Genomic DNA, 12,019 nt, shown 5'->3' on the forward strand with positions numbered 1-12,019 from the left:
ATTGCTCTCTATAAATCAGTTGGTGAACGGTTAATTTGGTCCGTCGCCACTGTCTCTCTGCTTGTCTACGTTTCTGTTTTTCCACGCGGAGATTTTCATTATACCACGGGGCATTTGGTCTCACAGTTATCACCTTAGTTTGCAGAGGTGCGTGTTTCTCTATAAGGGCTTCTATACCAAATGTGTATGCTTCAACAAGATCATCAACCTTGCCTTCAGTAGATTGAAGGGCGGAACAAGACTGAATGTCATTGTTGAAATCTGGTATTGAAATTTCGCGGAATTTCCGGAAGCTCACTTCTTTCCTTGCACGAGCTGGCTTACTACAATTCAGTGTTGTGTGGACAGCAAGATGATCACCAGATTGGTTCCCCTTTACATCACTTAGACATGGATCAATGACTGAAATAGCTCCATGAATGACTGAGTTATCTTCCCTCGTTATGACCACATCCAGTGTGTGGCCATGGGTGTGTGTAGCTTCTGTCACATGCTGAATCAGACCCCTGGAATCTAGTAGACCAGAGAACTGGCGAGCATCAACATTAGATAGATCGTCTAAGTGGAAATTTAGATCACCCGTGATAATAATCTCTTGTGGTACAACAACTTGGTGGTCTAAAAAGGTAGACCATTCATCAAAAAACACTGTATTTCGGAAAGCATTCTGTTTAGATGGTGGAGGCCTGTAAATGATACACAATCTAAATTGTTTATCACCAGCAATGACAGAACAAGTCATGTGCTCAAAGTGTGTGTATACATCATCATGGCTGGAAGAGAGATGTCTCACACTTAGGCCTTTCTTAAACAGAACAGCCACCCCACCACCACGTTTGCCGAGTCTAGCATTGTGGTGGAATTCATAGCCTGTTGGTATTAGCTCAGCTAGGACCTGGTCATCGATATCTGAACCTTACCAGGTTCACGAATGAACACAGCTATTAGTACATTATTTGTGGAAATCTGATTTATTTAACATATTTTATGTAGCTTTTCTTATTTTTCCCCAGCAGCCGCCCGTCTTAGAGGCAACCAGGATGATGGACCCCACTATGCCATATATTGATGAGGTAAGAACTGATGATAAAGAAATATAACACATCAAAAGTAAAATAATAAAAATTGGTCGATATACAAATTACCGTGCTAACCCGTTAACGTTACCATTAAACTAATATCTTTTTCCCCGACAGACGAGTATTGCGGACCCACCCTCAGTCACTCCGACATCGACAAATCCTGCCTCGAACCTTGGCTCCACTTACATCGTCCAACAGAATGAGGTAAGAAATAAATAGCGGATTTTCGGTATCATATCGAGTGTTTTTGGATATAAGATATATAATAAGATATAATATAAGAGATGAATGGAGTTAAACTATATAATAGTATTTCATTTCTTCCATTTCATAGCCTCCAGTGTTGGAAGTGTCCAACCTCCCGATGTCGCCACCACCACCACGAAGGAGTCTGGACCAGCCTCCCACCCTGGAGTTGTCGGTACTTCCAGCCCCACCTGCAGACTCAACATACATTGTGCCGATGAATTGGAATAGCACAAGGTATTTATAAAATAGAGCGCAATGTCATAATTATACTCTCCGAACATGTATGAAATAATAAATCTAGAAAACAATATGTGAACTTTTATTTCCAACATCTAATCTATTTATTCTTCAGAAGTTTTGGTTTGTTCCCCGTACGCCATGACGCCAACCAGACATTTGAGGTCGCAGCAGCCGAAGGGATCGCGGAGACTGCAGAGTAAGTCACGAATACTGTTACACATGCTACATACGTGCAGACTAATCTAATTATATCATAAAATGGTTTGTTACGCTTTACTTGTCTTGTAATTTTACAACTTGGCTTTATGTTAAGTAATTATTCACGAATACTTTTTTATATCTCTTAACAGGCTGAACGCTTCTTTTGATGTCAGGAACATCAGTGGGATGGACGACGACACACTAGATGGGACTTTTGATCTCCCCGATCGGCCTCAGGACAACCCTCAAATTGTCGAACAGTAAGTATCTGTTGTTAAATTGTGTATGTATATTTGTAATGTCTCAGGACAACCCTCCAATTGTCGAACAGTAGGTATCTGTTGTTAAATTGTGTATGAATATTTGTAATGTAATTATTAATTATTCAAGAAATAATAACTTTTATTTCCGCATCTAATATAACGATATAATTTTGTATATCACTTGATGACGTTGTACCCACCGACTCTGTCCTGGAAGACCAGCCCGTCCGTTTCGAGATTGTGGAGGAGGGATCCAACAAGCGCCGCCGGAAGCTTGTTAGTTCTGATGGATTTGCCTACACCGTCAAGGTATACATAAAAAAGTGTCACACAAATACATATTTAATTGGGCTTTTTAAACAATATATATTAAATATACTATCGAGTTATACAGACGTATTTCTGTTATTCTATTATCTTAAACCTAACATCTTTTATTTACAGACCGTGACCAACAGGACAACATCATGGAGGTGCAGCGTCAGAAACAAGACAATCTGGTGTCGGGCAACCATTCTTCATAGAGNTTAAAAGGCTATAGTCAAATTAACATGATATTCATTAACCTATTCTTTATATTTCAGTTGAATGTCAAAGTCATGCATAAAATTGAAATATATAGTACTAATCATTATATAATTGTTCATGTTATTATTTTGAAGGTGAAGGATTCGGCTCTTGCAGATATTCACAGATCGGCAGTAAGCATCGCGGAGGCCGTTTTGTCCGAGCAGCTGGACCACAACGACTTCAACCTGCCCCGACCCGACTACCTGGCTCGTGCCGCCAACCGCCTACGCCAGAACCTCCGGCCACGGGATCCGAAGGACCTTGACTTCGTGGTAAGTAAACCGAACGGACATTCCAAGTCATTTTATCTACCGTTCAACTATTATACCAGAAAACTCGGATTCTGATATTTTATTACATTGAACGACTCGGTAAAAGTATGTAAATAATAACTACACGCACTTATCATACACGTATTTACATTATCTTTAACTTTATCTGTTACAGGTTGGCACCATAGATTGAACGGCATAGCGGGACGGGCCAATTTGTCGTTCTACATCCTGGTTCCCCTGCTCCTGAAGGAAGGCTCACTGGTCAGCATCCAGATGAGACTGGTGTCCGAGTCATCACTCCAGAGGCACCAGAGGACGACCTACCGCCGAATCCAGGGGAAGGTAGCGGAGCTGTGGGACCAGTACGACCAGGATGCCATCTCCACCTCGGCGTTCCTGAAGAGGGTTGGCCACGTCTATGTCCCGAGAACGACGGCTGAGCAGCAGTAGGGTATTAAATAATGTGAACAGTTTTTACAGATTTGGACATTTACGGTTTGATAATTAGAAACATTGTATTCAATTTGGACAATTTTTTTAGTGAAATTTCGGTAGTAACTTCGGCAGACTAAATTCGTGTGGCTCTTACAGAGGGGGCCTCCACGTGGCAAGAGCTGGACAACAACAATGTATGCATTGTTGGCTGACACCCTCGATTTAAATTCACTAAAATTAATAATAATTATCTTTTTGGAAATAAATTGAATGCTAGCTTAATTTAGAATCCAATCAAATTGTATATGACGATTTAAAAAGTAGGGCCGTTTTAACTAGGGCCGTTTTTACACTGCGGCCGTTTTGACCTAGATTCCTTTGCAAGAACAATTAAATTGTCAGGTTTATCCGACTTATCAGAAAAAAAGAACGAAGATTTGCGAGGCGATGACTTAAAAATATTATTTTTTTCCTTGAAAGTGTCGCACTGAACACAGTATCGGAACAGGGATCCTTAACGCAACTTTTAAACAGCAGGTGCTTTATATTCGAACGCACCGCAGTACCGGAAATTACGTCCATAGTTGCCAAATTGTTTCAAAATGGCGGATGGTGTACAATCTCGAGTGGCAGGAGGTGGCTTCTGGAGCCAACCACAAGCTCAATATAGCAAACAAACTCATGATTTGTTGAAAGGTTGGTTCTTTTTTATTAATCCAAAAACATGTATCAGACTTTGTGGGCGTATTCCACTGGAGTTTGATCTATGGATAACTATTGTAGTAACGCCAAACTTGTGCTGATCTAAAACTAATTATTCAAACGTCGAACCCCTGTGGTAAAATACTAGATTGAAATGTATATCGACATAAATGACAATTATCGTTAACATCAACTATACCCTAGCTATCATATACTCAAAAAAGACAACAACCAAGACAGACATATACATATGATGTCATATTTAAGATACGGTCAGGTCAGTCTTTGGTATACTATTGTTACTTAGGTATAGTACTGTAGTCATTCGGTGTTCAAAATAATAAAAATAATAATGATATGGACTATAGATATATGATCAAATTATATAGACAGTCGTTTGAACCAAAGAACATCAAAGTCAAGTTATAGTCGTTTGAACTAAAGAACATCAAAGTCAAGTTATAGACTAGTACAGGCTTAGTCGATATAATGCAAACGAAGAGTGAGCAAAGGAATTAAACAAATTTTGTCTATTTTTTTACCTTTTTTTTTTGAAGACAAACACTTTTATTTTCACCCTGATGGATAAATATTGACATAGGCAATTTATGGCAGATGAGCTGAGAAATGTCCCAACTATTCATTTGAAGACTGAACACTTATTTTGAACTGATAACTATGCTACACATCTGTCATTGAAAAGTTTTTCGTCACATCGAACATCATCTTTCAGTATCGGTTAATTAATGTCAATGGCAGATTTTCCAATGGAAGGAATGAGAAATAAGTCTTATACAATTTACCGCCTGTACTGTAGGTATCAGAACTTTGACACTGTTGTTGTACCCATTTTAGGGCCCATTCCGGATATGCACATGTTCTCATTGCCCTAGCCATTTGACTCTACTCTTGTGTTTTGTCCTGTTGTTCTGTGACTATTGTATCACATCTGTAGAGCAATGTGCGTACGACGCCTAACTTCTGGTGCAAAGGATGGTGAGATTTGAAGTTCAGGTATTGGTCCGTATGGATCTTTTTTCTATAGACCAATACCTTCATGGTTCAGTCTTTTCTTATGACATCTATGCAACAAGTTCAAGAATGTGTTGTTGTTGGTGATTCCGATTTGTGACAAGTTTCATAAATATTGATGCATGAAAAAACAGAACCAAACATTTCAACCCCTGATGTTGTTTCTTTGTTTTTAGATATGATGAAAGAATCAAAACTCACAAATTTTCAACAACGACATCTTGAGAAAACATTGAGAGGTATGTATAAATTTCTATACACCATTCAACCTTTTTACCAGCCACTATTGAAGTAAACATTCTCTGTAGAAGCTATAACTAGGTACAGCTAGCTAATGTTAACTTAAATCACTACAGAGTGTTTTCTATACGCATCTACCCATAGGGCTGACAACTTAGAGTCATAGGTCTATATGACTTCAAAAACAAAGGAGAATCTAAATTTTAAGACAATGATGCTGCATATTACAACATTAATCTTGTTGAGAGGAAAGAAGTTTTTTACAATCTGAGACAAGATAACCTGGTAAAGATTCCAAAGGTGAACACCTCCACAAATGGTAAGAGATCTTTCCGATTTGCTGCTTCCCAGGTGTGGAACAGCCTACCAAATGAACTTCGATTAGCTGAAAACTAAGTCGTTTCGTGGGCTGCTCCACACCTGGAACAAAAATGTCTGCTCATGTGCTATCTGCACACACCATATAGTGTGAGTTGTCCCCCTTTGGAATCTACCTACATGTTTTATATAACAACTATTTAATTTAATTTCACTGCTGCTTGTGTTATTTAATTTAATGTACTTCAGGAATATACTTATTATATAATTGATATTTATTTTAGATTTGAGCTCCATTATTTAAAAGATCATTACTTTTAATATCATAATTATAGCTCTTGTTTCTATTTATGACTTCATTGTCTCTTTTTAATTCACACTATATTAAGTGTATATCCTGTAAATTTTTACACATTGCTACATTAGCATATATGTACATTACAGTAGTATAGTGTCTTAACTTGTCTTTCATAACACTTGTGTGACATACAAGTGTGATATCATATGCTCTACTGTATAATTTTAGCATATCTAATTTGAATTGTTGTCCTGATTTTATAGTTATTTATAAGTACTGTGATCCTTGTTAAATTTTATATATGTTTTGTCGCAAGAATAGCACTACAGTGCTAATGTTATTATGTTACATGTATATGCGACGTTAAATAAAGCTTCTTGAAATCTTGAATCTTGATATATTCCGTCTTTGCGTATTGCAGAGTAATCTTCTCTTCTCAGCAGGTATTGATTGTTACGTCATTGGTTTGTGTGTGAAAATTACGCCGTTTTCTCAAAAATTGATGACGTTACTCTCACAAACAATTGACGTAACAATCAATAGGTTTACCTGCTCACAAGAGAAGATAACTCTGCAATATGCAAAGACGGAATAGGAGTAATAAATACAGTTACTAATAACACACATATTGTTCGTTCTTACTGATGATTCATCCTTAATATATCCTGTAAGGAATTTGATCTGCTCATCGCACTCTTTATTTAATTATACTTTCATGTACAGGAATTTCTAATAATCCCTGAGGTTCAATTCATTACAAACATGTTTACTGTACATACTTAAACTAACATATATGTTTAATGATTTATTTACAGGTGGGGGCTCCCTGCCATCCAATTGTCCCCCAACACACAGCGCACAGCGGAAAAAGACACCAGTCTCTGCTCCAGCTGTCAGCAAGGTGCTCAATCCAAGGTATGGCTTATGTGTACATCAATTATGTCTGACCTGTGGTTTGTTTTAATTTTAGGTTTAGTGTGATTTGAAAAAAGTTACATGAATCATGGAGTAGTTCTATATCATTGCTGTAAGCATTATATATCATATCCCCTTTTTTCTGTATCAGTATTCTTTAGAAGCTCTGCATGAATGTTTCTTTTCTATAATGTTTGAGGTGTTTTTAATATGGTAAAGAATTAATCTATTCTAGATATATGTCAACATACAAAATGAAAGTTGGAAGTAATAACCTTCTGCTTGCTGTCTACAGTATGATTTAATTCTTCATTGGTGAAGATATTTGAAATATAACTATCTATAAATGTACCCTCAATATACGCTATGATGTTGTATGAACTTAAGAATGAACTTACATATCCTGCCTGTATTGTCTAAATCGCAACCAGAAAATGGTAAGCTAATTTCGGATTTTGAATACAAGAATATAGTTAAGGAATCATGATACAGTGATGAAATCATGACATAGTGATTACAATACTGATCACAATTAAAACATGCCTTTTGGGCCAGTTCTTGCCTTTCCAAAATCCTAGCTGGATCACTGACTGTTGCTCTTGATTTTTATTTATATTGTAATAGTCGGAATACTTTTGTTATCACAGGAATTACAAAACAACTATTAGAACAAAACAACAGATGGAAAACATGGGAGCCTTTGAAAAACCAGACTACACACCAGCACATAATACCAGTAAGTGTAGGACTTAAAACATTCTAGGGAGAACACTGATATCGGTCAGGCAAGTTGAATTTTTCAGAATGTGCCTGTGGGCGTGAACTAGAAAATAACAAGCAATCCTGAATTCTTGTAATGATGTTTTGGAATTGTTTAAAAATCATGGGATAAATTAAAGTATGCACTTGTCAAAACCCTGATACAAAGGTCAACAGAGAAGATCTAGGATAGCAGCATGGCAAGAAATTATAGGAGCATGGTGCCATGCTGCAAAAACAGCCTGGGGAGAACACTGGATATTTTTTTAGCACCAATAAATATTTAAAAAAAAAACCACTAGAAGTCTACTGGCATGAGACATTTGGCCGGTGGAATTCTTCACACGGTTATGAAAAAAGAAATCTTTATTGGCTATTCTACCATTTTTCTGTCTTATTTGTCAATACAATGGGATACAACTATATTTATACAGGAGGTGTTTCAAAAGAAAAGGAGAAGGCAAGACTAGCTAATATTATGGAGTTTGGTCAAGATATCCCTCCTCGTGATAAACGGAAACAGAGAAAAGCTCCTGAGCCCGCTCCAGCAGTTGACAGGTTTGATGAATGTGAGTTTTCAATCTGTTGTCAGTCTGTATCAAACTGATGTAGTTCTTGTATTAAAGATTTATGCAAGCCACAGTAACTTCATGAGTACTGTACTGGTCATTATTGATGTCATGTATATTCATCTGTGAGATTTCATTTAAGTCCTGCAGTTAGGTTTCGTTGTATACCATTTTATGATAAAAATACTTCTACTATACCATGATAATTTATATAGTGTTCATAAATTTACAGCAGAACACTGAAATTTTATATGGAATAACTATAAAATGAACAAGTTATACACATTTAATGTGGTAACTGGTTATTATGATTGCCTATATTTTGGAAATGTATATTTGGTGTAATAAGGAAATTATATGTTACAGTACAAAGTGAGATAGAAGAAAGACAGTCTTTCCTTAGGGAAATGGAAGGTTTGGGTAAAGGCGCTCAGTTTAGGACAATCATATCGACAGAAGTATCACAGGTAAGAATTGATTAATGTTTTGGAAGTAATTTTCAAGTTCAAATTGGGAGAGATGTTTTTCTTATTACTCTTACCACATGCTGTTATGGTTATTGGTCAGGTGAATAACAAATCTTAGATGGCCATTTTCATGTTATTGACCTGTTCATATTACAAATAGAAACAGGTGACCAAACAAGACAGGCCTTGTGGACCTTTCGTTTCTCTTTTGACAAGTAAAGTATTTCCCTGGGAGATAATGAATTTGTCTGAGGAGGATACTGCAGTATCACATTGCAATAATGAGTACCCCTGATAATACTATGTCTATTAAAATGTCAGAATGTTCCATTACAGTCATACACTGTGAAATTCATAACGGACAAAAGATGTAATGAAGTAAAAGCGTAATTCAGTAATCAATTACTTATTGCAATATGTCCTGTTTTACTGTAATTAATATATTATAGATACATACATTTTCTTGTGTTTTTTTAAAGCTTATAAGAGAAATGGAAATGATAGACAAGAAAAAATCAGCAGAACTGGAGAGACTTATTGAGGCAGAAAACAGAAAAGCAGCAACAGAGAGGTCCTGATACATTGATACCAATCTGTGATTGTGGTTGTGTTGGAATGTTTTTATCTGCTTCGCGGCAGTGATAGCCTTCTTTGGGAATGTCCCTGTTATCTTACATGGCACATTGATTCAGGAGAGCTTCTAATTGTACCATGAAACCAAGTCAAGTTCAGAGATATCATGAAGTGAAACTAAGATGGTACAACAAGGAACTCCTTGTTCATTAACTTTTGTCTCCGAGAACTAACATTCCATTTTATTACCAGGTACATTTGAATTTGTTTCTTTTTCTGATACAGATTATGGTGTATACAGTATAGTACAGATTATATAGTGTATATAAAATGTGTTTGTGAATTTTGTTTCTTCTTGAAGTTAAATTTTCACCAAATGTAGTTCGTAACACTACAATTTTTTCATTGAAAATTCTTTGCTGTTATTCTGAATCTACTATATGAAAAAAACCTGTGTAATTTTATTATGATACTGGTTCTGTATTTAGAATCAAAGCAAGCATAAAACTGCAGCAAAGTGATAAAAAAAGACATTTATGTATAGAATATGTTTTTGTAAGATATAAGATATATTGTGATGTAGAAAAAGTTCACAGAAGTTCACTCTACTTTATTACAAGAACAATTTTGTGATACTTATTATTTATTATTTTCCGTCCATTTCATAACCTTATCAAATCTTTGTTATTATGGATGATTTTTGTTGTTGTTCGTATTTAGGAATTATAATTTATTTGATACATAGATTATGATTCTTTTCAGTATTATTTTGATTTTAGTTGTCTATATGTGACAGTAGCCTTTGACTTCAGAAAAGTTTCACCTTTCTGAGGTTGACAATTTCTTATTGTAATATATTGCACAACAAGCATTATTTGAACAAATAGCAATTTATTTATTCATGAAACAAGAACAAAATACCTAAGCTTGTCGTTGGAAGGCTATAATTCTGTGAACAACTCTGCATACCAGTGCATATCCTTTGAAGATTGCAGTACTTAATTTTTTCGAGTCTCTATCAAGGCTTTTTCTCTTAAATAATCCCAAAAAACTCTAACAGATGTTTCTGTCAAAAATATATATTATATGATGGAAATATCCTGTAACTATACAGTACATTAACCTCATGAGAGGTGACAGGAATGTGATATTTATCTCTTTAGCAGGTTTTCAACAATCACCATAATTTGTCAATACCACAGCATGAGTTTTCAGCCAATCACAGGGAAGCAAAACTTAAGCCACATAATGATAGTCAATATTACAATCAGCATATCTTTTAAAAGGCTTATTGCTAAGTTGTTATATGTGTTATCAGGTCTACCTGGTAAATTATTTCACAATTAGGAATATAACAACATCATTGATTATGACAATATGTTGGTTAGCGAACAATAAGCCAGAATTATTGTTAAAAAAAAGACGTTTTTTGTTTTGTATATTGATTCACTTATGAACGTTTTTTTAATTAAAGTTATCATTTATTGTTTAAAAGTTTGAAGAAAATGTCGCCGCAACATTCCCTTTGAAGTTAAAGCAGTGAATGTTGTAGTTATTCTGATGCATTTTTTAAAAAGTATTTGTTAAATGCATCGTTTTTATATGTATGTAAGGTTCCTTGTGCATATATTTTAATGTAAATTGTTTGATGCTTAATGATTATGACCATTAATTAAAATCATTTACACATTGTATGTATAAAATGAAAATTAACTATGTAATGATATACCCATACTCTGAGAGCTCAAAACTTTTAGACTGCTGTCTTGTCTGCTTAGGCTTCTGAAATTCAGAGGAAATAATTTACTTGTGAAATGTGAAGTACTAGTATATTGGATTCAAAATCATTTCCTTTCTTGCCATACAAGTATACCACACATTTCCATCTTCCTCTGTCACACTTGTGTAAATGTTTGCGTTTTGTTAAAATCATGTTGAAGATATTTTGAGTTCATGTTAAGTAAAATCTTATGTGATTTCATAATTATTTTGACAGTATCGTTTCATTTGAAAAAGTCGTTGGTTTTTAACTTTGAACTAAAATGCTAATGCCTGAAAATTAGTGGGAACCAGACTTTGTCATTTGAATTTTGCAACAAATAATTATAAAGAAACATGTTTTAATTCACTGTTCGTTCATATATGTTATTATTACAGTTTGTTACATATTTGTAAGCCACCTTGCTAATATATGTGGTATTACTTTAATAACCATGATATATATTGTGTGTAAAGCAAGGGAAAGGAATTGTTGTAGTATACCATTATATTTTGTATGTAAAGTATGAGAAAAGAAACACCTTTTTCAGCACAATAAACATATAATATTATTATGTCATCGGTATTTTTCTTCATATCTGTTTGGTTTCTGAAACGATTCATGTAGCACAACCAAAATGTGTTTCTATGTGACGTTTCGATGATTAGTACGTTATGTTCTCCGACACCTTCATCAGACAAATGACCAGTGAAATGCATGTACACAAAGTTGTAAAATATGTGAGTTGTCCACAAATCGATGTCGATTCGGCTACTCTGTAAGCATATGTACAATTAGTTGTTATATATGTACCGAAATGACTCGATTCAGCTACGCTTTATTTAATACTTGGTCATAGATGTGCGAGAGTCTATGAGCCCCCTCATCTCGATTTAGAACTGGTCCACTGGGGCGTATCCAGATGGCTTCCTTTATACTGTGCTTGACCATATTGCTCTCTCTGTCCTGTTCATTGTACCTTGGAGTTATCCCAGTCAAGCACATGATTTTTCTGTGTGGCATGGTCTGCGATTGCCGATGTATTGATCCGAGACTCTGACTTGGTCAATTT

The 12,019-nt window shown here is 35.4% G+C and overlaps 1 protein-coding gene across 1 annotated transcript; it reads left to right on the top strand.

Annotated features, from left to right (window-relative positions):
• The first annotated feature begins 3,901 nt into the window (after positions 1-3,901).
• On the top strand, positions 3,902-11,526 carry LOC110447004 (UPF0193 protein EVG1 homolog). The gene is made up of 7 exons (XM_021492379.1): positions 3,902-4,011; positions 5,226-5,288; positions 6,721-6,820; positions 7,468-7,556; positions 8,014-8,148; positions 8,515-8,615; positions 9,095-11,526. Exons 1-7 carry the CDS (start codon positions 3,918-3,920, stop codon positions 9,191-9,193), a joined length of 681 nt encoding a protein of 226 aa, XP_021348054.1. The 5' UTR covers positions 3,902-3,917; the 3' UTR covers positions 9,194-11,526.
• Positions 11,527-12,019: the final 493 nt, after the last annotated feature.

The sequence above is a fragment of the Mizuhopecten yessoensis genome, unplaced genomic scaffold, assembly GCF_002113885.1.
Source record: "Mizuhopecten yessoensis strain PY_sf001 unplaced genomic scaffold, ASM211388v2 scaffold3101, whole genome shotgun sequence".
Taxonomy (NCBI): Eukaryota; Metazoa; Mollusca; class Bivalvia; order Pectinida; family Pectinidae; genus Mizuhopecten; species Mizuhopecten yessoensis.